At 39.9% G+C, this 26,626-nt stretch overlaps 2 protein-coding genes across 3 annotated transcripts in view; one reads left to right on the top strand and one right to left on the bottom strand.

The window, feature by feature from the left end:
• The first annotated feature begins 217 nt into the window (after nucleotides 1–217).
• On the top strand, nucleotides 218–9,200 carry LOC117522503 (zinc finger protein OZF-like). Its single transcript, XM_034183932.1, has 3 exons — nucleotides 218–329; nucleotides 7,310–8,137; nucleotides 8,222–9,200. Exons 1-3 carry the CDS (start codon nucleotides 233–235, stop codon nucleotides 9,031–9,033), a joined length of 1,737 nt encoding a protein of 578 aa, XP_034039823.1. The 5' UTR covers nucleotides 218–232; the 3' UTR covers nucleotides 9,034–9,200.
• Nucleotides 9,201–16,350: 7,150 nt separating this feature from the next.
• The window catches only part of LOC117522513 (gastrula zinc finger protein XlCGF57.1-like), a 35,415-nt gene continuing 25,139 nt past the window's right edge, over nucleotides 16,351–26,626 (bottom strand). Inside the window, exons 2-3 of one of the 2 annotated variants that reach the window (XM_034183953.1) lie at nucleotides 21,099–21,102; nucleotides 16,351–20,960 (exon numbers count right to left, since the gene is read on the bottom strand). In XM_034183953.1, the coding sequence (XP_034039844.1) occupies nucleotides 19,495–20,958 (1,464 nt within the window). In that variant the 5' untranslated portion in view covers nucleotides 20,959–20,960; nucleotides 21,099–21,102 and the 3' untranslated portion in view covers nucleotides 16,351–19,494. The remainder of the gene's footprint in view (nucleotides 20,961–21,098; nucleotides 21,103–26,626) is intronic. The other variant, XM_034183952.1, reaches the window with a different exon arrangement.

Genomic DNA, 26,626 nt, shown 5'->3' with positions numbered 1-26,626 from the left:
GGGTACTGTGGCCTACCTTGGGACCTGGAAGCTAAAGGGTTCTCGACGCTTTGGAATGCATTTTCGAGCCTAAGTTGAAGAAAAATTAGACTTTTGTTTGGTTCGGTGCACAGAAATGTATGCAGAATACACGGTATCACTGTGAACAGTATGATTATACAAGCATGTGTATTTGTTTCCATCAGTCACTGACATTTCATCTTATGTCCACAGACTGTGTCACTCTAGCTTCATGCTCTGTGCAGGCAGGAAGGCGGGCCAGTGCAGGAGGTGTGGTCATCCCCCTCATCTTTGCTGTGTCCAAGTCAGAGGGGAAAAAGCCTATTTAAGTGAGTATCCAGATTATTAGCTCGGACTCTTTGGGAGCATAAATGGACTTGCTTAATTTACTTTTTTGTTCCAAAATATGAACAGAAATGCAAAAGTGCACTAATACGCATTTGTGTAGAATTACTGTCCCTGTAAGAAGACGGTCCGCATCCGACTTTATACAGAAAACGCCACCAGTGTATGACAAAAGTTGACGTTTAATATGAATCATTGTAAAATTTGACAGATTAGGTGGCCACTGAATAGTGACAGTGTATTCTGTACAGATTGGAGTTTTATGAGATGCTGTCAATTGCACAGAAATAAAATTACTCGTAAAATGGTCAAAATATTGAAGGCAGTCTGGCTTCATGCGTTGCTGACAGAAAAGCTAAATAGTTAGCACACTGCACAGTAAATTCATCCCAACGTGAATGACGAGAGGTAATCCAATTTGTTAACATTTACACTTTATCTCATGGTGTTAAACTGGCTGATAGCAGCTCCTTGCTGCTCACAGATACTGTAGTTAAAAACTGAATTTGTACCAAACCGTGATGTCTACACACTAATATGAACCGAACTGTGACTTCAGTCTACCATGTTGCCCCTGGTGTCAGAGTTGTACTTCATATTGTTCAATATTCAAGTGCACTAAAAGACAAACACAGTTTGACAAATTATTATCTCAAGCTTGACTTAGCAATTGAAAGGATTATAGCAAGTCATGTTTCAACAGTATTGTTCAGTATTTGAATGGAGCGATAGTCATACAGCCTGCATCTGTCTTAGAATCAAATCAAATCAATTTTATTTATATAGCGCTAAATTACAACAAACAGCTGCCCCAAGGCGCTTTATATTGTAAGGCAAGGCCATACAATAATTACGGAAAAACCCCAACGGTCAAAACGACCCCCTGTGAGCAAGCACTTGGCGACAGTGGGAAGGAAAAACTCCCTTTTAACAGGAAGAAACCTCCAGCAGAACCAGGCTCAGGGAGGGGCAGTCTTCTGCTGGGACTGGTTGGGGCTGAGGGCGAGAACCAGGAAAATGACATGCTGTGGAAGAGAGCAGAGCTCAGTCACTAATGATTAAATGCAGAGTGGTGCATACAGAGCAAAAAGAGAAAGAAACACTCAGTGCATCATGGGAACCCCCCAGCAGTCTAAGTCTATAGCAGCATAACTAAGGGATGGTTCAGGGTCACCTGATCCAGCCCTAACTACACTCAACAAAAATATAAACGCAACACTTTTGGTTTTGCTCCCATTTTGTATGAGATGAACTCAACGATCTAAAACTTTTTCCACATACACAATATCACCATTTCCCTCAAATATTGTTCACAAACCAGTCTAAATCTGTGATAGTGAGCACTTCTCCTTTGCTGAGATAATCCATCCCACCTCACAGGTGTGCCATATCAAGATGCTGATTAGACACCATGATTAGTGCACAGGTGTGCCTTAGACTGCCCACAATAAAAGGCCACTCTGAAAGGTGCAGTTTTATCACACAGCACAATGCCACAGATGTCGCAAGCTTTGAAGGAGCGTGCAATTGGCATGCTGACAGCAGGAATGTCAACCAGAACTGTTGCTCGTGTATTGAATGTTCATTTCTCTACCATAAGCCGTCTCCAAAGGCGTTTCAGAGAATTTGGCAGTACATCCAACCAGCCTCACAACCGCAGACCACGTGTAACCACACCAGCCCAGGACCTCCACATCCAGCATGTTCACCTCCAAGATCGCCTGAGACCAGCCACTCGCACAGCTGCTGAAACAATCGGTTTGCATAACCAAAGAATTTCTGCACAAACTGTCAGAAACTGTCTCAGGGAAGCTCATCTGCATGCTCGTCGTCCTCATCGGGGTCTCGACCCGACTGCAGTTCGTCATCGTAACCGATTTGAGTGGGCAAATGCTCACATTTGCTGCCGTTTGGCACGTTGGAGAGGTGTTCTCTTCACGGATGATGCGAAGGAGATGTGTTGCACTGCATGAGGCAAATGGTGGTCACACCAGATACTGACTGGTATCCCCCCCAATAAAACAAAACTGCACCTTTCAGAGTGGCCTTTTATTGTGGGCAGTCTAAGGCACACCTGTGCACTAATCATGATGTCTAATCAGCATCTTGGTATGGCACACCTGTGAGGTGGGATGGATTATCTCAGCAAAGGAGAAGTGCTCACTATCACAGATTTAGACTGGTTTGTGCACAGTATTTGAGGGAAATGGTGATATTGTGTATGTGGAAAAAGTTTTAGATCGTTGAGTTCATCTCATACAAAATGGGAGCAAAACCAAAAGTGTTGCGTTTATATTTTTGTTGAGTATATAAGCTTTAGCAAAAAGGAAAGTTTTAAGCCTAATCTTAAAAGTAAAGAGGGTGTCTGTCTCCCTGATCTGAATTGGGAGCTGGTTCCAGAGGAGAGGAGCCTGAAAGCTGAAGGCTCTGCCTCCCATTCTACTCTTACAAACCCTAGGAACTACAAGTAAGCCTGCAGTCTGAGAGCGAAGAGCTCTATTGGGGTGATATGGTACTATGAGGTCCCTAAGATAAGATGGGACCTGATTATTCAAAACCTTATAAGTAAGAAGAAGACTTTTAAATTCTATTCTAGAATTAACAGGAAGCCAATGAAGAGAGGCCAATATGGGTGAGATATGCTCTGTCCTTCTAGTCCTTGTCAGTATTCTAGCTGCAGCATTTTGAATTAACTGAAGGCTTTTCAGGGAACTTTTAGGACAACCTGATAATAATGAATTACAATAGTCCAGCCTAGAGGAAATAAATGCATGAATTAGTTTTTCAGCATCACTTTGAGACAAGACCTTTCTAATTTTAGAGATATTGCGCAAATGCAAAAAAGCAGTCCTACATATTTAATATGCGCATTGAATGACATATCCTGATCAAAAATGACTCCAAGATTTCTCACAGTATTACTAGAGGTCAGGGTAATGCCATCCAGAGTAAGGATCTGGTTAGACACCATGTTTCTAAGATTTGTGGGGCCAAGTACAATAACTTCAGTTTTATCTGAGTTTAAAAGCAGGAAATTAGAGGTCATCCATGTCTTTATGTCTGTAAGACAATCCTGCAGTTTAGCTAATTGGTGTGTGTCCTCTGGCTTCATGGATAGATAAAGCTGAGTATCATCTGCGTAACAATGAAAATTTAAGCAATGCCGTCTAATAATAATAATTACAGGCTAAGAAATACTTTCGCACAAGTTAGTTATTCTGAGATATTGTACCAATAATAAAGATGCCCATTAACAATATCTTAATGAGAATAAGGAACTTTTTCTGTGGTGCTGAGTGAGAACAAGGTGTCCACTCCCTTACTCACTCATCTTCAGCTGCTTAATCCAGTTGAGGGTCACAGGGGGGCTGGAGCCTATCCCAGCAGTCATAGGGCATGAGGCGTGTACACCCTGGACAGGACACCAGTTTGTTGCAGGGCCATATCTAGACAAACAAACACATTCACACCCGAATGCACACCTACGGACAATTTAAAGTTTCCATTTCACCTAACCTGCATGTCTTTGGATGTGGGAGGAAGCCAGAGAACCCGGAGGGAGACCATGCAAACTCCACACAGAAAGCCAAAGGTGGGAATCGAGCCCATGGCCTTCTTGCTGTGAGGCAACAGTGCTAACCACTAAGTCACCATGCTGCCCACAAGGTGTCCATTGTTTTACAAAATATTTTAAAATACTCAGTGGGTGGATTAAACTGCAACATAAACAGCATTTATGAATAAAAAAATTACAAAAGAGAGAAAAGGAGCAAAACTGATCTTTCATAACTTTATCTTTTGTTTTTGTTTTAAACAAGAGATGAGGATGTCCACATTGTCTGGTGAGAAGGTGACAAGAAAAATTTTATTTCAAAACTCTTTCTGGATACGTACATTCATCCCACTGATGAAAATTCATTCAGGTCAGCATTTCTGATCAGCACATGCTCAGAAAGAGTCGGAATCTCTCTTTTTTTGTTGTTTTTTTTCCCCAGCGCCATGGCCAGCTTGGCTACGCACGTATTTTGAGAGTGACAGTGGCTTCATAGGACTCATGGCTGCACAGGGAAGAGACAATGGACACTTTGTCTAATGTTAATGGTGGCTTGTGTGTGTGGTTGGATCTGAAGTACTGTATGTCTGGAGAACAAGGCTGCACAGGCTCTCCATGAGGTTGTCCCTCACCACAATCAGACTGAGCTTTATTGCAGCTGCATCAAAATAACGCAGTCTTCACTTTAAAATCAAGTCACCATGACACAAAATCACAATTACGTAAACTTGGCTTGCCCCCCATGCCTGACCTAAATCTAAATTTCCGGGGCAAGCCCTGCCATCTGTTAATTCTTACACCAATTCATATAAAATCTCAACTCTTAAAGTACAGTTGTTTTTGTTTATTTTTTTAATTGACTAGAGCCATGTGGGTAATTAGTGAGTGCTCTGCAGTGGGTGTGGGTGGGGCAGCATAGATTTTTGCACTTGATTAATTACTGCACTTGACTCAATTCATTCATGGGCGACATTGATAAACTGCTCGAGCTTTAGCTCAGTTGTCTCCTCCTTGATACAAATTGACTTTTAAAGTCCAGAATCTATAGAATTTGAATGCACTTGCTAGTGGAAATAATATGGAAATGTAGTGCCACATTCCTTTAGCAAAAGGTGAAATGTATTGTTGACCTAATCTAAGTAATATTATTTAAAGGTGTATGGCCTTTGAATTTTTGTGGCAATTGGATGCCTTATCTTTAACAAGGAGAGAAAAGAGACAGATTATTTAAGGGCAGAGAGTCACAGCGCCTCATTCATTCATGTTCAGCGTTTACCACAGCCATCATAGTGCAGCAGATAACTGAAACAATCCTGCAAATGGTGATAGAAGCACCAAATTTGGCACAAATACTCCTTAGACCTTACTCTTTTAAAAAAAAAAAAAGATTGGCCACTTGAATTTGCAATAGGCAGCCAGGTAGGGTCAGTTGAAGAGTTACACAGGGGTCAAAATTAAAAGATGCTCCAATCATATTGAAAACTATACTGCATTATTTGTCTGGTCATAAATATTCCAAAAATGTATAGTTTGGACTATCTGTGACAGAATGTTATGGAGTTATGGTGTAAAAACAGCAAGAATGGTGACAAAAGTCAGTTTCAGTTTGTACAGGGGTCAAAAGTTTTAGTTGTTCCAGTTTTGGTAAAAACTCGGAAGCCTCAGCGGTGCTTAAACTCGAAGCTGGCTTTTCAGTAGCTGACAGTGTACCAAATCAGTACTAAAAGTTAGGCATTAGCTGTAACTTCTGCTAAATTTTTTTTAGCGGTTTATCAGTTTAGCGTTATAAAAGTTAACTTTTCAGTTAGTGGATCAGTGGTTATCGAAGCTCATGTTTTGGTTAGCTGTGGCCACCACTGTGCATTTGATGTACACAGCGAATCACGACTCAGTCATGTTTCTTGAAAACCTTCGGTTAATATAAATAATTAACTTGAACACTTTATACTTATACTACTACTACTACTACATCCAATTTTTATTTGTTATCTGCTGCGGATGTCCTAGGTTCTGGGGTAGGCAGCAGGCGGTTATGTCTCACACCAGCTCTCCAGGCATCTCTTTCCAGTTGGTCAGTACTGGCCAGGTTGCAGTCTTTGATGTCAGTCCTCACACAATCGGCCCATGTCTTCCGAGGTCTGCCACGCCCTCTGTGACCCGGAATCTCCATATCCATGACAGAGTTGATGCACGATGACACCCGTTTCACATGCCCATACCATCTTAGCCGCCGGGTACGTAGTGCTGCAGAAACCACCTCGACCCCTAGCTTTGCATGGAGCACAGAAGAGGAGACATCATCCTGTGGTTTTATGCCGTAGATCCATCGTATCATGGATCTGTCATTGCGGCGGAGCCACTGAAGGTCTGCAGCAGTTGGTGCCCAGGTTTCACTACCATGCGGCAAAGCAGAGCGAACGCAGGTTGAGAATATCTTCCTTCGGGTTTTTAGTGAGATGTGTTTGGACGTAAGAATAGGGAGGAGTTTCTTGAACTTTCCCCATGCTGTAGTGTATCTGGCGATGATGGCGAGCTTGCAACCTCCTCCGGCACATAGCATATCACCGAGATAGCAAAAGCTGGGTTCCACATTGAGCATGGTCCCAACCCCATCCACTGGCTAACTGGCCTCCCATCACTTGAGCGAGCTTCACCACAACATCTCAGAAACACACAGTCAGGGTTGGCGACTTGTCTGCCAGCGATGCCACTGCACCTCTTGTGCACCCACAGCTTGCACTGTGAGCAAACAATGGAGTTTTCACCTATGCCACTGCGGCAGACGGCGCAGGGAAACTTGCCTGAGTCTTTGAGGACTTTCAGTCCAAGGCCAGAGACCACGATCTTAGTCTTCTTCATATTGACTCTGACACCCTTGCGTTCCGTGTTCTCCTTCCAGGCTTTCAGTTTGGCAATATGCTCATCCAGGAAGTCTGCAATGACCACCAGGTCATCGGCATAGAGGAGTTCCCAAGGAGCGCCATTGTGGAACTTATGTGACAGCGCTTCCAGCACTATGATGAATAGGAGTGGGCTGAGGACAGAGCTTTGGTGAACTCCAACCCCCACTCCAAACTCTTCACTGTACTGGCCGTTGACTCGTACTCGACTTCTGGCGTTGGCGTACATGCCCTGTACATTTAAAAAAAAATTACTTCTCTGATTTGGGCAACATAATACAGTACCATTGATGTTCGCATAGCTTTTCTAGCAGCTGTTAATATTTAAGACTACATACAAATCAGGAATTTTTATGTCAATCACGTCTTTGCAAATTTGCAATGACCACAATTGGGTAATGGTGCTGCAAATAACTCTCTGGCATTCCTGTTTTAATTTTTCTGGCACAAACACAAAGTGCATTAGTACAGCACAGCTAATTTTCTTTTAAATCTCATTGCTTCCTTACAGACATGCTGCAACTAGAAGAAGTGGTTCCTGAACAGTATGACCTGAATCTGAATGTTGACCAGAAGGACATTAAAGAGGAACAAGAGGAACTCTGGACATGTCATGAGGGACAGCGGCTTCACCGACAGGATAAGAATGATATCTCCAAATTACCTTTCACTGTTGTCATTGTGAAGAATGAAAATGAGGAAAGCCCACATTCATTGCAAGTTGATCAGAGTCAAATGGAAGAGAGTACAGATGCAGAGCCTTTAGCTGGCAGCTCAACACTGACAGCACAAGCTGATGGAGAGGACAACAGAGGACAGCAGCCAGCCAGCAACTCTGGTCAATACAGTCATTTACAACTGGATAATAATGGTATGAGTTCAGGTGGTTCTGAAACTGAGACTGATGATAGTTATGAATGGAACCAAACCAGAGAACTATGGTCAGGTTATAGCTGTCTTAAAAACAGAGATTCATCTGACATTACTGGGAAACGGTGTGATTGCTCTGAATGTGGAGAAGCATGTGGTCACATGAACTATTCAAAGCAACAAGAGAGAATTCAAGAAAGTGAGGAATGCTTTAAATGTCCTGAGTGTAATAAAAAGTGGCAACAAAGTAGCAATCTGAATACACTCTTGACAAATTATACAGGACAGGAAATGTTTGTTTGCTCTGAATGTGGTAAAACATTTGGACATGAGAGTAGTCTGAACACAGACAGAATTCATATAGGAGAGAAACAGTTTGGCTGGTTTGAGTGTGATAACAGATTTGGACAAGAGAGTAACCTGAGCACAGGCATGAGAAGTCATACAGGAGAGAAACCATTTGGTTGTACAGAGTGTGGTAAAAGTTTTGGACGGAACACAGATTTGAACACACACATGAGAATTCATACTGGAGAGAAACCATTTGTCTGTTCTGAGTGTGGGAAAAGATTTGTACGAAAAACTGATCTGAACACACACTTGAGAATTCATACCGGAGAGAAACCATTTAGCTGTCCTGATTGTGGTAAAACATTTGCACTAAAGAGCTGTCTGAAGACACACATACGAATTCATACAGGTGAGAAACCTTTTGGATGTCCTGAGTGTGGTGAAAGATTTGGACAAAAAGGTAGTCTGAAGAAACACCTGATTATTCACTCAGGCAAGAAACCATATGGCTGTTCTGAGTGTGGTAAAGGATATGGAGACAAAAGCTATTTGTACAGACACATGAGAATTCATTCAGGAGAGAAACCATTTGATTGTTCTGTGTGTGGTAAAAGATTTGGAGGAAAAAGTGATCTAAATAAACACATGAAAGTTCATACAGGAGAGAAATTATTTGGCTGTTCTGAGTGTGGTGAAAGTTTTGGACAAAAGGGAAATCTGAAGAGGCATATGAGGACACACACAGGAGAGAAGCCATTCAACTGTTCTGAGTGTGGTGAAAGATTTGGACAAAAAAGTGATGTGAAGAGACACATGAGATTCCATACAGGAGAGAAGCCATTTGGCTGTTCAGTGTGTGGTGAAAGATTTGGAAGGAAAAACTATCTATACAGGCATATGAGAATTCATACAGGAGAGAAACCATTTGGCTGCTCTGTGTGCGGTAAAAAATTTCGAGGAAAAAGCGATCTGAACAAACACATGAGAATACATACGGGAGAGAAAGCGGTATGTAGCGCCAAAACCTACATATGCAGCTCCTCCACTCAAGGCCTTTTTGAAGTGGTGAAATAGGTGATTTCTACTAGCAATAGAAAGCAGTATAATCTTGCATGAATTCCTTTATACATTAATTTAATGTCACTAAAATTATACTGTAAGTAGTCATGAAATGCCAAGTGTGCTTCTAAGTACAGTGGTTCAAAAATGTTTTGAGTTTATTTGGAGCTGTGCTGTTGGAATACAGTTGATATCCAATTATTGCCTTTTATGTAGTTTTAGAAAATGGGATTTCTCTTGTTGAATTGTCAGGTGAGTAGAGCATTTCATGGTTTTAATATGACTAAGGTTGTAAAAAGGTGAACATAATCCTTTAAGGCAGAGTTCTCAAACTGACTTCCAGAAAGGGCCAAGCGTGTGCAGGTTATCTTTGTAACCACCCATTTCTTCAGGTGATGTCACTGATTCACATTACTTTGAGCAGATGAAATCAGTTAATCAGTGAAGTCACCCGGTAGAGTAGGTGGTTGCGAAGAAAACCTGCACCCTCTTGGCCCTTTCTGGAATTAGTTTGACAGCTATGCTGTAAAGAAACACAAATGAGTTCATTATGTTATCAAGATGTTTCATTGAAGAAAATTTCTTGACATTCACATTATTATTTTTGCAGGGTATTACAATCATGTGATTGACTGAGCATCATTCTGTTCAATCAACAAGCACTTTATCACATACTTGTGAGAAATTTGTGACAAGTTCATGTTTTAAAATGTGCAAAAAGCAGTTTTCTGCAGTGGAAAGAGTATGGAAGTGGTTTAAAAAATTTATGATGAAGTTGCATTTGGAAGTCATAAAAAGTAAACCACCAATGCACAAAGGTATTTTGTGCATTTTGAATAACATCTAATGAAGTTAACTAATTGGACAAAAGTTACCATTGATCATGGTGTAATATGAACAATTGTGATAAGACATGCCATACCCTTAATTGACGTAACCAGGTATAGAAAATGGATGGATGGAATATTGTGCCATCAAAAGTGTAACTTTATCAGGTCCACAATGTGTGCTCAGTATGTGAAAATGTCATTTACAAGATGAAAGGCTACAACACCTTGTTTAGCAACAAAAACAAATTTCACATATGCAGAAATGTTAGTGTTTAGTTTAGTTTAGTGTCAGTGCTCATGTCACTGTGGGGACTGATTTTTTTTTTTTTTTTCTTCCTTCCTTTACTGTGCCAAATCAAACACTTTGATGCCACTAATAAAAAGAAACATCAGTCTTCTTGTTAGTGTAAACATGCTTCTGTGAGCTAAACGTCAGCAGATGTGTAAAGGTGCTGTCACTAACACAAGGCCACTGAAACTACACACTAATTGTGTGTGTAAACAAACCAATATTATTGAGAACAGGGTTTATGAGGCACACGCCCACAGTGTGTTTGTGTTAGAAACTACTGAGCAATCGCCAGGCTGAAGTTGATTTCTGGACATGTGAAATAAATTATTAGTTCTTAACGTAGTCCTCAGGTACCACCTAAAGCTGATTAGTTCATTCAGGTGTCTCTTAGTACTCGATTGGCTGCAAACCTGAATGAGCTAATCGGCATGTGGCAAAGGAGGGAGAGGGAAAATGTGTATGTTAGGTGGTACTTGAGGAGTGGGTATGAGAATCACTAAAATAAATCATTTGTAACGGACTCTGCTGCTCCTCTGTGAAGGCAAACTGGTGCATCAGTGCACATACTTCCATCAAGGCGGAGCTGTCTTGGATTTTTTACATCATTGTGTGTTTGTAGCACTTTTTTTTTTTTAATAATGTAGTGATGTCATTAGCACCCATGTGTGTAATTTATTGTTCTGCAGGATGCCTTGTTGATTTCATTAAGTTTGGTGAACTAGGTTTTGAAAAGTGAATTGAAATGTTGAAAATGTCTCATCTATGTAAATAAAAATTAGAGTTCTTCCTCTTGATAGTTTTAATCATTTAATTGGTTTTCGTGGAGATTAAAATGTTTTGAATAAAGCTTAACATGCTCAAGTAAAATGTCCTCTATAGAGGAGGTAATCATTGCTGTGTATTAAGGTATTTTTTTTTTTTTTTTTTTATCTTTATAAGAGGAATTTGCATGCAGTTTTGCTGGAGGACTTACTGACGAACTCAATCTGAACAATTTGCTGGACTTCTTCCACAACCAGACCACTGGAGAAAGTTTGTTGTAGAACGATGATGCTTTGAATCAGGAAAATTACTTAAATTTTGGCAGTGCCCTGACATTCAGCAGAATTGGTTTCATTATTCATTAATCAGTCGGTTATGGTCTACATTAATTGTTTAGCTAAGAAAATGGTGAAAAGTAACACTGTGAGGAGAAACAAACTGTAAAAAAAACAGGTAAGATTTACACTTGAGCTGAAATCAGAGAAAATGGACATTTAAAAAAAGAATGCTTATTAAAATAGTAATTCATTTAATAATTGTTGCTGCTTTAGAGGATTTCAGGATCTGTCACCTTGTTTATTTTCTTCCTTTCTCACACTTTAGCCTGAACCCTCATTTACATGTTGGGAGGTATGGTTGAAGGCGAAAGCAAAATCCTCACTCAAACTTTGGGTCTGACCAAGCGCATGTGTGTGTGTATACAGGGGAAAAGACAAATTGTTTCTCTGGGACCTTGATGTATAAGTGATTCTCAAAAAATTAGAACATTGTGAAAAGTTGTTTTGTGTGTGTGTGTGTGTGTGTGCATTTTTTGTCAATTATTTCAGAAAGTGAGAAATTTTACATGTTCTACATTCACATATAAACTAAAAGATTTTAAGCATTTGTAAATTATTTTGATAATTGCAGCCTATAGCTAAAAAAAAAAGATACTGGAATATTTCAAGTTTGAGTAACCTACAGTTTCTGCAATGTAAATATCATGAATCTGTCAGTCTGGTTCAGTACACACAAACACAATCATAGGGAAGACTGTTGACAGTTGTCCAGGAAACACTGACACACTGTACAAGGACGGTCAGCCACAGTGGGTCAGAATGGATCAAAGCATGTTCATGGAATGAGACAATGTCAGAAGCATTTTATCTAAGGTAAGGAGGAAAAAAGCTGGATGTTGCTCAATGATCCAAAGTCCTTTTTTCAGATGAAATTACATTTTGCATTTAATTTGGAAGTCAAGGTCCCAGAGTCTGGAGGAAGAGAAGAAACAGAATCCAAGTTGCTTGTTGTCCAGTGTCCACAGTCAGTGATGAGTTGTGGTGCTGTGTCATCTGTTGGTGTTGGTCCACTGTGTTTTGTCAAGTCCAAAGTCAACACAGCTGTTGACCAGGAGATTTTAGAGCACTTCATGATTTCATCTGCTGACCATCTTTGTGGAGATGTTGATTTCCTTTTCCTCCAGGACTTGGCACGTTGGTTTGATGACTATGGTGTTACTGTACTTGATTGGCCAGCCAACTCACTTTTCCTGAACCCCATAGATTCTCTATTGGGTATTGTCAGGAAGCAGGTCAGAGAAACTGGACCCAACAATACAGATGAACTGAAGGAACACAATCAAAGCAACCTGAGCTTCCATAACACCTCAGCAGCACCACAGCCTGATCACCTCCATGTTATGCTACATTGATGCAATAATCAATGTAAAAGGTGTCCCAACCAAGTATTGAGTGCATCTGGAAAGTATTCATAGCACTTCAATTTTTCCACATTTTGTGTTACAGCTTCATTTCAAAATGGAGTAAATTCATTTTTCCCCTCAAAATTTTACTCACAACCCATAATGACAACATGACAAAAGTTTGTTTTTTTTTTTTTTGAAATTTTTGCAAATTTATTAAAAATATAAAACTAAGAACTCACATGTACATAAGTATTTGCTCAATACTTTGTTGATGCACCTTTGGCAGCAATTACAGCCTCAACTCTTCTTGAATATGATGCCACAAGCTTGGTGCACCTATCTTTGGGCAGTTTTGCCCATTCCTCCTTACAGACCCTCTTAAGCTCCATCAGGTTAGATGGGGAGCGTCAATGCACAGCGTCGATTTTCAGATCTCTCCTGAGATGTTCAATCAGATTCAGTTCTGGGCTCTGGTTGGGCCACTCAAGGACATTCACAGAGTTGTCCTGAAGCCACTTCTTTGATATATTGGCCGTGTGTTTCATGTACAGAGTTCATCACATAGAGAGGAGGAGAGCCCCATATTCAAAAATCTGAAATGTACAGCGAAAATATGTGTGACCATTTTATAACAATTTTAGCATATTGGAAGAGGTCAGTATTAACAGCTCAGTGAGAGAAATTCACCATAACTTCATTAATGGAGGCATCTTTAGACAGAGGGCTTACAAATTTAAGCAAAGCACCTTGAGAGAGAAAGAAAAGATATGGTGAGAGTCAGCATTACCATATTTTTTTTTTCCTGATTTTGATATTTAAAAGGAATCCAGTTGCTTTCACAACCACCCCAAGCTAATGTTTATGTTTAGTACACAGTACTTGTAGTTTCACATAGCAGATTTAAGCATTTTGTTATTTGAGAATTAAACAGATGCACCTGATCTTTAAAAGGCAGTGAACAGCTGGCATGCGTGGCTACTCACTCATCTTCAACCGCTTAGTCCAGACAAGTGTCGCATAACTATCTGATCTTAACCTAATTGCTTTTCAAAATGTTCTTGTATTTGGCTCAACTATCTGATCCTTTTATAAGCTGTCTAATTGATAAAAAACAAAGTATTCACGTCTATTTGGAAAAGAATCAGCATGATGGAACACTCTGAGTTATTGCGTGACACTACACTATATTGCAGACTTACAAACACTATAAGATTTTTACATAACAACCTTGAATGCAGCGGGAGCAGACACCCCATAATACTCCCTTCCTTCACTTTGCAGCCAATCACATAGATGCTGAGTCACAACGGGCTAAGATCCGCCCACATGGGGTTGGTTGGAGGAAGAAAAGTTAGTCTAGAGAGAAATTCTGGGCTCTTTGCTCTAGATGTTTTCATGTGATCTGGTTCAAAGACCCCAGCGCTGTTAGATGACTTTTTGTATCAGGGTTTGAACTTTTTTTCAGTACATCTAAACTTTGAAGTCCGATTCTTGTCCAATTCTTTTTGAGATCACTCACAATAAAAGAACATAATACTGGATATATAATGATGTACAGAATTATTGTATGTTATTCCTACGCCTTATTTAGTAGATAATCACGTCAAAATAGCTAGCATAGCAGAGAAGCTATGCCACCTTCATCAAAACTGAACTTAAGAAATTGTTTTTTCTTTTCTTCATCTTTTGGCTTCCTGACTGATAACTCCGCTTCATGATTGCTGAAGTTTTATGTTTTGCCGGCTGCAGGAATCACGAATCTGGCTGGCTAGCTACTGTCGGCAACTAGTTGAAGGGCCCCCTTGGGGGGATTCCGATAACAGTTTTGCTGCACTTTCCTGTTCTGTCAGAATTTAAAGTTTGTCACACAGTTTGTCATTGCATAAAATTCATAACCAGTCGTTGTCGGTTTGCTTGTCTTGTTGCAACTGCTGTCACCACCAAGCTTCACTACTGGGACGGTGCCTGGTTTCCTCCAAACATGACGCCTGGCGTTCACACCAAACAGTTTAAACTTTGTCTCATCAGACCAGAGAATCTTGTGGGCTTTTCAATGTTAAAAAGAATCAAATATCCACAATACGAATCAGATCACTTTCATTCAGCGTGCCAGTTTGCACCTCATTGTCACAGATGAGTGATTGAGGCACTTTTGATTGAGATATAATGCAAAATGTGCACCAAAAGGGCTTTTCAATATTAAATTCAAATGTCCACAAAAGCCACAATCCGGATCAGATCTAAATCCAATGTTGTCAGTAGATAAATGATGCCAACCTACATCACAAACTCAAATATCAAATAAATTTGATCTTCTTTGAGTTATTAATTTTTGAAAATTCATTCAATGTTGAAGATGCCATTTTTTTTTTTCCATTTTCCAAGATTTTTCTTGACTTTGACCTTGAAAATTGAATCACTTCTTGCCTATCAGGATATGAATCTTCAGTAAAAATTTCATATTAATATGAAAAATTGTGGGATCCAGGCTGTTCACAAACAGACAAAAAACAACTAGAGCACCGCGCTCATAGAGCACAAACTTACGCCAGTGCTAATTTCCAATTCCACAATTTTTTACCTTGGAAAAAATTTTTCAAGGTCAAAGTCCTGTCAGAAGTCCCTTTTCATAAGCTAAAATATAATACATAATATAGCTCAAAAGGCCTTTTCAGTGTAAACAATCAAATATCCTCTAAATCACAATATGGATCAGATATGGATTAAACTTAGTCTATTCATTGAGAGTGCCAGTTTGCACCTCAGTCACAAATGAGTTATGGAGGCGCTTTTGATTGAGCTATAATGCAAAATGTACATCAAATGGGCTTTTCAATATTAATAAATTCAAATGTGCACAATCCAGTGTTGCAGACTGAACGGTCCCCCCTAAAAATCAGTCTGCCCTGCCTTCACTGTGCATGTGTCATTTCAGAGCGTCACCATAGTCATTGCTAAGAGTCAGCTGCGACCCACCGATTATCACGTCGTTTGTTTAAAACTGCACTCCAGTCATCATCTGTCTTAGCGAAAGATATCTGAAGCTTTTGTACAACAATCAGTTCTTCATAAATTCAGCATTATTTTTGTAATAAGACAGCAGCAGCATGGCAGATGTCTGACGTGCAACTGTGCCCACGTCATTTCGGTGCATCAGTAGCTAAATGAAGTGAAATCGTATTGTTTATGCTTAAAACTGACTAAACATGCCTCGCTCCCATAGAGGAGCATATATAAAGTATATACACATATATAAAGTAAATAAAAATTGTAATGATCCTTACATTTACCTTGACTTTATTTTATTGCAGACAGTATGAACACACTTTTTTTTTTTTTTTTTTGGTGGTCAACTTCATGTTACATCCATTCCTGCATTTAAGGTCTGCAACACATCCCACAAAAGTTGGGACGGGGCAATTTATTCCAAATACTTATATAAGCATTAAATCATTACTTTTCCCATCAATTAACCCATATTGTCTACAATCTCACATAATACAAGTGCTCCTTTAATTATTGTAATTCATAGTTAGAGATGTAGAAAATCTAAACAGACAAGTTAAGTAACAAGTTCTTGATTATGAAAACGAGTCATGCAAACACATTTTAGTATGTTCTCAACCGTATTGCTATGAACTCGACTGTATGTTCTTCCAGTGGATTAAGAATAATTAAAAACAAATAAATAAAAATCAGTGCCATAGATACACGCATAAAATGCGTTGAATGGTTTCCTTGATCCCCAGAAAAGGAACGCACAATTTTTTTCAAAGAATTCATTACAAAATGTAGAAGTTATCATCCTTAGTTTGATCTGAAATCAATGTTCAAAACAGGGGTGTAAAATGGTTCATCTCCCTCACATTTTGATACAAAACAATCACCATTTCAAGGTCATGGTCCAGTTCAAATCATAGTATGTTCCCCCACGCTTCAGCATACAGGTTTAAAGACAAATTTAAAAAAAAAGGAAATCATCATTTTAAATACTCAGTACTTGCCTTATGAATCAACAGTTTCCACATCCTGAACATTCCTCCTGCAGTTTACATTGTGTTTTGCATAATCACATTTTAAATGAAAAACAAAAAAACAAACATGACAATAGGGATGAAATGATTACCCGAATAACTCAATTTGGTTGTACAAAATGTTCCCAGGCAAATTCTTTGCCTTCAGGCTTCATTTAATTCCTGTCAACCAAGTGTTCCATAAACATGGCACCACTGAAAACACTGTACATATCAGGTTTGTATATGGTGCTGTAACACTCAAGAAAAAGAAAACAACATACAAGCATGCACGTAACTGGTATAAGGAACTAATCAATGTAGCAGCAGAAGCAAAAGAGAAAAAGGGTCTGCACTGATCATCTGAAATGGACTTACTGCATATTTAAAGTGAAACAGTGTTTGTGTATTTTGAAGAAAAAACAAACAAACAGTGCTATGTTTTTGTCCACTGGCTGCTCTCTGCCTTGCAGACGAAGCGAATGGACGTGTACTTTAACTGAATCAAATTTATTCAACAAATGCCTTCACTCTGATTTGATCAGTTTTTATCAACAAGCCCTGGTACTACTGATATTGCGGTTTAAAAATGCAAAAGTACTTTTTATCTGATTACTCAATCGATGGAATACGGGATTCCAAAATCATTCGCTAACTGCAGCCATACAAGACAATATCTACTACAATAAGCAACAGGTTTGTCATTGTCGTGTCTCTCAGCCTGTACTCAAGTTTCTTGAAATGGAGCAATATCTTCACCTGGTGGACATTTACCATTAATGCAGGTACAATAGAATGTCACCAAGAGCTGTAATCATTTATAGTCAATGTTGCAAAACTCACATTTTTTTTGGAAAGTGTATGCAACCCATGGTGTGTCAGGGCTCTCCCTATGTAGTGGCATAATTATGCTGTGCCATCATGTTGGGTCTTAGCGATGCCATGCAGATTTTCAAATTTAGGGTGTTCCTGCCCTGTTTTCCCAGGTAATTATTTATCACATTGTTACGATTTTCAGAGCTTTCTCTGACCATGAGTGGTGGCGGTTGTTGAAATCCTGAGTCAGTCGAGAGGTTGCACATCCAAGTGAATGTAGCCTGTAAAAGAACTAGACCATGGAGTGCAGCTTTTCTGTAAAAGCCGCATTGATAAATCCACTGTGCACCCTGCTGAAGAATAGATGAAGACTCTGATCTAGTCCAATAACAATCAGCATGATAAAGGCATTTTTTGAATAGTTAAACTTGATTCTGTTACACTGCGCATAATTTCCCTTCATGTGCGAGGTGGAGAGCAACCAGTGGACCAACACACAGTGCCGTGTTTTTAAAAGTACATGAAAACACTGTGCATTAAATATGCAATAAGTCTATAAGCGCAGAGTTGATAAGAACAGCCAATGACTGGTTTACACCGGTTATGTGTATGTCGTCCTCTCCATTTTTTGTGGGAGTGTTACAGCGCCACATACAGGCCTGGTGTATGTATACTACAACATTTTTTAATGGTGCCATGTTTGCAGAACACTTTTTGAAAATGCAAAATGCTAGATCTTCTCCCCCTGACATCCCACACTATAATGCTCTGAATTTCTGAGGGAAGTCCTGGTTTGATATTCACAAAATATTGTGGTTTTTCAGTTTCGCATGTTTTTTTCCCACCCCAGTTCAGACCACACATTCATGTTGATCAATTTATATCTATGGAATAAGAACACCGGACTTCAGCCGACTGAAAAAATTCCTAATCATGCTGCAGAGGCATACCACCACAACCAAGCTCAGAAATTCCAGCCACCAAAGGCCAATAACCAGTGATAACAATTTAGAAGAACTGCCTTTGAGCATCATATGTCTAAGGATCAACAACTTCATAGATCACAGAAAATACATCCCAAACCCACAATAGTAAGCCACATGGCATTATCGTTGATATGTCACAATGGGCCATCCCAATCCTATAATATCCCATCTGTGTGATCCTCTGGTGGTACAGGGCAATTTGAGATTCAGCCTAGGTCAAAGAGCCGTATGTGTTCTCTTTTTTCAATTCTCTTGCATTTCTTTTTAACAGAATGCAATAGTTGCAACTATTGTTGCACCCTAAACATTGCTGGCACTACAGCCGAGGACTGTCTTCAAGATGGTCACCATTCCATTAATTGCACCTCTTGGGCACTTGGGTGACCAGGGATTACCTCAAGGTATTTCTTCATAAGCCCTGTCGCCACCACCACAACTGGTATTATATCTACTTCTTTCAATGATCATTTTGTTCGGTCATTTTTAAAGTCTTGATATTTCATGATTCTCTCTTTTTTCCCCTCATTTCTCTTTGATTTCTTTGTAATAGAATGCAATGGGCCCCAGACCCAAGTTTGTAGTTTCACCTTAAACATTGCTGGCATTGTATCTGAGGGCTCTCTTCAAGATGGTGACCATCCCCTCAATTTTCCAAAAATGGTGCCTTTGTCCTCCTGCTCCACTTCTCATGCCTTGAGTAAGGAAAGCAGTGGAAGATCTTTTTCTTCTTCTCAATGCTCCAGTTTACAATAGTGTAGTTTTGTTTGGTCCTTTGATGCTGTTGTTGCTGGGGTCCAGGATCAGAACTATGCTGATCTGGTGAATTACCAGCTGAGTGCTGCCACAGGAGAGATGTCTCCCCGCAGCACTGGAAGAAGTTGCACCATTGCTCTCTCCACACACCGTGGCGCCTAGGCATGATTTGGGGACCTTTTTATCCTGGACGACACCTGGCCAATATAATTTATCCTTGTTAGACTTTTTCATTTTTAATTGTAGAGTTTTTAGCTGGGGTTCCTTTTTGTTTAAATGTCCTCATACCAGGATCTCTCCTGGTAAATCCCTTTGCAGTGGGGACCGAGGACACTCGAGGTTAGCGTGCAGTAGGACTTCCAAACCACCCCTCCTTCTCTCCTGTATGAATTTTCATGTGTCTGTTCAGATCACTTTTTTCTCCAAATCTTTTACCACACTCAGAACAATGAAATGGTTTCTCTCCTGTATGCGCTCGCACATGTCTATTGAGATTGCTCTTGACTCCAAATCGTTTACCACACTCTGAACAAACAAATGGTTTTTCTCCTGTATGACTTCTCATGTGTATGGTCAGAATGCCTTTTTCCCCAAATCTGTCACCACACACAGAGCAACAAAATGGTTTCTCTCCTGTATGAATTCTCATATGTCTATTTAAATCACTTTTTTCCCCAAATCTTCTATCACACTCAGAACAACTAAATGGTTTCTCTCCAGAATGAATTCTCATGTGTCTATTTAAATCACTTTTCACTGCAAATCTTTTACCACACAAAGAACATCCAAATGGCTTCTTGCCTGTATGAATTACAATGTGAGTGTTCAGGTGGCACTTTTGTCCAAATTTTTTACCACACTCAGGACAGCCAAATGGCTTCTCTCCTGTATGAATTCTCATGTGTGTATTCAAGCTACATTTCTGTCCAAATCTTTCACCACACACACAACAACAAAATGGTTTGTTGCCCGTATGAGTTCTCATGTGTATGTTCAGGACACTCTTTTTTCCAAAACGTTTGTCACACTCGGAACAGGCAAATGGTTTCTCTCCAGTATGAATTCTCATGTGTGTATTCAGATTGCCCTTTAGCCCAAATGTTTTACCACATTCAGAGCAGACAAACATTTTCTCTCCTGTATGACTTCCTGCTTGTGTGGTCAGACTGCCTTTTTGTCTCCACCTTTTATCACACTCTGCACAGCTAAAGAATTTTTCACTTTCTTGAATTCTATTTTGTTGCTCTGCATAGTTCACGTGACGAAATGCTTCTCCACATTTAGAGCAATGAAACTGTTTCCTTGCTGTGTTAGTCATGCTTTCAATCTTTTCCTCACAGTTTAAACCTGACCAATGTTCTGTGCCTGGTTCCCATTCATAACTATCGTCAGTTTCAGCTTCAGAACTGTCTGAAATTCCACCATTAGTATCTGGCTGTAAATAACGATATGGGCCCCAAATGCTGGCAGATTGTGGTCCTCTATAGTCCTCTTCATCAGCGTCTGCTGTCAATGTTCTGTGTGCAGTTGAGTTGCTGGCCAGAGGCTCAGATCCTGTGTTCTCCTCCATTTCCGTTTGATGAGCAAGTAAGGTTTGCGTATGGTCTTCATTTTCAATCTTCACAGGAACCGCAGTGAAAGGCAACTCAGTGATATCTGCATCCTCCAGCCAGTGAAGCTGCTGTCCCTCTGGACTTGGCCAGATTGTCTCTTGTTCTTCTTTAATGTCTTTCTGGTCAACACTCAGAATCAACTCCTGCTCTTCTTGCAGCATTTCCCTTTTGCTCATGAACAGCTGCAGCATGTCTGTAAGGAAGTAATTACATGGAAAACAAAAATTAAAGAATATTCAACAAAACAACGATAAAGCAGCAAGTGGTATAAATAGAATAATTTGTTGGACCACTGAACTCGATATTGTGCTCTTGTATAAAAAAAAAAAACCTTTCTTGTGTCAGTTCTCTTGTGGTCCCCCACCCTCACACTAAAGAATCACAACTGCAGGGTTATTCATAGAGCCATGGTCTGCAATATTTTTGCATTTGTGAGCAGAATCTGACATACACCTTCATCCCCATACAATACTTTCTTGAGCTATGATTTTAATCAATCATTTTGCATGCACCTATGGTTATGCCTCTTGTCTCAATTATGCCCCATTAAACAAAAAGTGATGACGGAGGACAGATTTTCTTCCCTTAGAGCACAAAAAATACAGTAAAATTGTGAGGCTCATTTAGAACTACAACAAAACCAGCCTCACAGCTCTGCAATAGTATTTAATTAAAATCCACAAAAATATGTATCCTATGGGCTGGTGGGGGGAGAATCATCTGGCAACCGTCGTACTTATAACGACCAAGCTGCCTCCATTGTCCAGCATACCACACGCATAGTGGCTGGAAATATTGCTCATGGTTGCCTCGGGGAGGTGGAGGTGGGCTCATTCCGCATCATGGCTTCAGCTTCTTGGCTTTGTCGGAAATCTGTATCATTCTAAATAGCATCGTCCTCATGTCTGTGGTTGTCAATTATGACAAGCAGTAAGTTCTGCGTCCAGTTCGGTAAACTTCGGCCATCTTCGGTCAAAGCACGCTCACCCCCTAGCAGATGCATCAGTTTTTGCACCAGCTGTACAGCCGTCGGTAAAATTGGCCAAAAAAAAAAAAAAATTAAAAAAAATAAAAAGGCCAATTTTGGCATGCGGGTGGGGATGATAAACCGTTTTTTTTTTTTTTTTTTTTGTTTTTTTTTTAATGGGGCCTTAGTGGTAAAAGTAAAATAAAGAGTTTTTAATAGATGTTAAGTTGATTTTTTTTTAACCCCTTGAATTAAAAATGAAAGTTTACACTACAAGAATATATTTGTTTCATTTCAACTCCACTGTGGTGGCGTACAAAGGCAAAATTGCAAAAACTGTCACTGTCTAAATAAATTATGGATCAAATTGTAACATTACAAGACCACACATATCACAATTACACAGTGCAACATTTTCCAAATAATTGCAAAATTACTATTTCATCGAATGTTGCAGCCCTTATTCTTAAGTCAAGTCTGGGATCATGTGCGGGTCTCGCGTTTCACCATGTCTAAGAAACCACGGAATCACCTTGAGTCCTGGATAGCAACCACCCAGGCAGACACCCCATTCATCCCCACTAGAGATAGGAATCTTTCGGTACCTCACGATTCAGAGGGACTGTGATTCGATTGCATCTTGATTCATATTTTTTTTCAATACAGAATTTTTTTTTTCCCCCCATTGTGTAACTATTTTTATTTTTATATTAAAAATTTTACTTGAGTAAAAGTCTTAAAGTATGTGACATTTTCTGTACTTAAGTATCAAAAGTAAATTTCTCATATAAAATGTACTGAGTAAAAGTAAAATCCAAAACACCTTGCTTGCCTCTACTGGTGGTTGGCTCTCACTGGGGTATTGTATCACTTCCTGTTCCGGAGCACAGCGGTGTTTTTCTGTATCTGTTAGCTGTTTAATCTGCGCAGTTAGATTGATCTAGTTATCTAGATTACGATTTGTTTCCCAGTGTAATCTTTACGTGCCTTAACTAAAGCACTCCTTCTGCTGAATCACCTCTAAATTATTTACACATTATTCACTTTGCGTGTTTTTAGGAATCCGCTAGCTTAGCGTAGCTACTAGCTCTTAGCCGATTTAGCATGGCGGCTTCTCCTGTCTCTCCCGCACTTTTCTGCTCTGGGTGTGAAATGTTTAGTTATTCCTCGGCCTCCTTTAGCAGTAATGGTACTTGTAATAAGTGTAGCTTATTCGTAGCTTTGGAGGCCAGGCTGGGCGAATTGGAGACTCGGCTCCGCACCGTGGAAAATTCTACAGCTAGCCAGGCCCCTGTAGTCGGTGCGGACCAAGGTAGCTTAGCCGCCGTTAGTTCCCCCCTGGCAGATCCCGAGCAGCCGGGAAAGCAGGCTGACTGGGTGACTGTGAGGAGGAAGCGTAGCCCTAAACAGAAGCCCCGTGTACACCGCCAACCCGTTCACATTTCTAACCGTTTTTCCCCACTCGACGACACGCCCGCCGAGGATCAAACTCTGGTTATTGGCGACTCTGTTTTGAGAAATGTGAAGTTAGCGACACCAGCAACCATAGTCAATTGTCTTCCGGGGGCCAGAGCAGGCGACATTGAAGGAAATTTGAAACTGCTGGTTAAGGCTAAGCGTAAATTTGGTAAGATTGTAATTCACGTCGGCAGTAATGACACCCGGTTACGCCAATCGGAGGTCACTAAAATTAACATTAAATCGGTGTGTAACTTTGCAAAAACAATGTCGGACTCTGTAGTTTTCTCTGGGCCCCTCCCCAATCAGACCGGGAGTGACATGTTTAGCCGCATGTTCTCCTTGAATTGCTGGCTGTCTGAGTGGTGTCCAAAAAATGAGGTGGGCTTCATAGATAATTGGCAAAGCTTCTGGGGAAAACCTGATCTTGTTAGGAAAGACGGCATCCATCCCACTTTGGATGGAGCAGCTCTCATTTCTAGAAATCTGGCTAATTTTCTTAAATCCTCCAAACCGTGACTATCCAGGGTTGGGACCAGGAAGCAGAGTTGTAGTCTTACACACCTCTCTGCAGCTTCTCTCCCCCTGCCATCCCCTCATTACCCCATCCCCGTAGAGACGGTGCCTGCTCCCAGACTACCAATAACCAGCAAAAATCTATTTAAGCATAAAAATTCAAAAAGAAAAAATAATATAGCACCTTCAACTGCACCACAGACTAAAACAGTTAAATGTGGTCTATTAAACATTAGGTCTCTCTCTTCTAAGTCCCTGTTGGTAAATGATATAATAATTGATCAACATATTGATTTATTCTGCCTAACAGAAACCTGGTTACAGCAGGATGAATATGTTAGTTTAAATGAGTCAACACCCCCGAGTCACACTAACGGTCAGAATGCTCGTAGCACGGGCCGGGGCGGTGGATTAGCAGCAATCTTCCATTCCAGCTTACTAATTAATCAAAAACCCAGACAGAGCTTTAATTCATTTGAAAGCTTGTCTCTTAGTCTTGTCCATCCAAATTGGAAGTCCCAAAAACCAGTTTTATTTGTTATTATCTATCGTCCACCTGGTCGTTACTGTGAGTTTCTCTGTGAATTTTCAGACCTTTTGTCTGACTTAGTGCTTAGCTCAGATAAGATAATTATAGTGGGCGATTTTAACATCCACACAGATGCTGAGAATGACAGCCTCAACACTGCATTTAATCTATTATTAGACTCTATTGGCTTTGCTCAAAAAGTAAATGAGTCCACCCACCACTTTAATCATATCTTAGATCTTGTTCTGACTTATGGTATGGAAATAGAAGACTTAACAGTATTCCCTGAAAGCTCCCTTCTGTCTGATCATTTTTTAATAACATTTACATTTACTCTGATGGACTACCCAGCAGTAGGGAATAAGTTTCATTACACTAGAAGTCTTTCAGAAAGCGCTGTAACTAGGTTTAAGGATATGATTCCTTCTTTATGTTCTCTAATGCCATATAACAACACAGTGCAGAGTAGCTACCTAAACTCTGTAAGGGAGATAGAGTATCTCGTCAATAGTTTTACATCCTCATTGAAGACAACTTTGGATGCTGTAGCTCCTCTGAAAAAGAGAGCTTTAAATCAGAAGTGTCTGACTCCATGGTATAACTCTCAAACTCGTAGCTTAAAGCAGATAACCCGTAAGTTGGAGAGGAAATGGCGTCTCACTAATTTAGAAGATCTTCACTTAGCCTGGAAAAAGAGTCTGTTGCTCTACAAAAAAGCCCTCCGTAAAGCTAGGACATCTTTCTACTCATCACTAATTGAAGAAAATAAGAACAACCCCAGGTTTCTTTTCACCACTGTAGCCAGGCTGACAAAGAGTCAGAGCTCTATTGAGCTGAGTATTCCATTAACTTTAACTAGTAATGAGTTCATGACTTTCTTTGCTAACAAAATTTTAACTATTAGAGAAAAAATTACTCATAACCATCCCAAAGACGTATCGTTATCTTTGGCTGCTTTCAGTGATGCCGGTATTTGGTTAGACTCTTTCTCTCCGATTGTTCTGTCTGAGTTATTTTCATTAGTTACTTCATCCAAACCATCAACATGTTTATTAGACCCCATTCCTACCAGGCTGCTCAAGGAAGCCCTACCATTATTTAATGCTTCGATCTTAAATATGATCAATCTATCTTTGTTAGTTGGCTATGTACCACAGGCTTTTAAGGTGGCAGTAATTAAACCATTACTTAAAAAGCCATCACTTGACCCAGCTATCTTAGCTAATTATAGGCCAATCTCCAACCTTCCTTTTCTCTCAAAAATTCTTGAAAGGGTAGTTGTAAAACAGCTAACTGATCATCTGCAGAGGAATGGTCTATTTGAAGAGTTTCAGTCAGGTTTTAGAATTCATCATAGTACAGAAACAGCATTAGTGAAGGTTACAAATGATCTTCTTATGGCCTCGGACAGTGGACTCATCTCTGTGCTTGTTCTGTTAGACCTCAGTGCTGCTTTTGATACTGTTGACCATAAAATTTTATTACAGAGATTAGAGCATGCCATAGGTATTAAAGGCACTGCGCTGCGGTGGTTTGAATCATATTTGTCTAATAGATTACAATTTGTTCATGTAAATGGGGAATCTTCTTCACAGACTAAAGTTAATTATGGAGTTCCACAAGGTTCTGTGCTAGGACCAATTTTATTCACTTTATATATGCTTCCCTTAGGCAGTATTATTAGACGGTATTGCTTAAATTTTCATTGTTACGCAGATGATACCCAGCTTTATCTATCCATGAAGCCAGAGGACACACACCAATTAGCTAAACTGCAAGATTGTCTTACAGACATAAAGACATGGATGACCTCTAATTTCCTGCTTTTAAACTCAGATAAAACTGAAGTTATTGTACTTGGCCCCACAAATCTTAGAAACATGGTGTCTAACCAGATCCTTACTCTGGATGGCATTACCCTGACCTCTAGTAATACTGTGAGAAATCTTGGAGTCATTTTTGATCAGGATATGTCATTCAAAGCGCATATTAAACAAATATGTAGGACTGCTTTTTTGCATTTACGCAATATCTCTAAAATCAGAAAGGTCTTGTCTCAGAGTGATGCTGAAAAACTAATTCATGCATTTATTTCCTCTAGGCTGGACTATTGTAATTCATTATTATCAGGTTGTCCTAAAAGTTCCCTAAAAAGCCTTCAGTTAATTCAAAATGCTGCAGCTAGAGTGCTGACGGGGACTAGAAGGAGAGAGCATATCTCACCCATATTGGCCTCTCTTCATTGGCTTCCTGTTAATTCTAGAATAGAATTTAAAATTCTTCTTCTTACTTATAAGGTTTTGAATAATCAGGTCCCATCTTATCTTAGGGACCTCGTAGTACCATATCACCCCAATAGAGCGCTTCGCTCTCAGACTGCAGGCTTACT

The sequence above is a fragment of the Thalassophryne amazonica genome, chromosome 12 (assembly GCF_902500255.1).
Source record: "Thalassophryne amazonica chromosome 12, fThaAma1.1, whole genome shotgun sequence".
Lineage (NCBI taxonomy): Eukaryota > Metazoa > Chordata > Actinopteri > Batrachoidiformes > Batrachoididae > Thalassophryne > Thalassophryne amazonica.
Note: the sequence above shows the minus strand (reverse complement) of the source record. Positions and strands in the feature narration are given on the sequence as shown.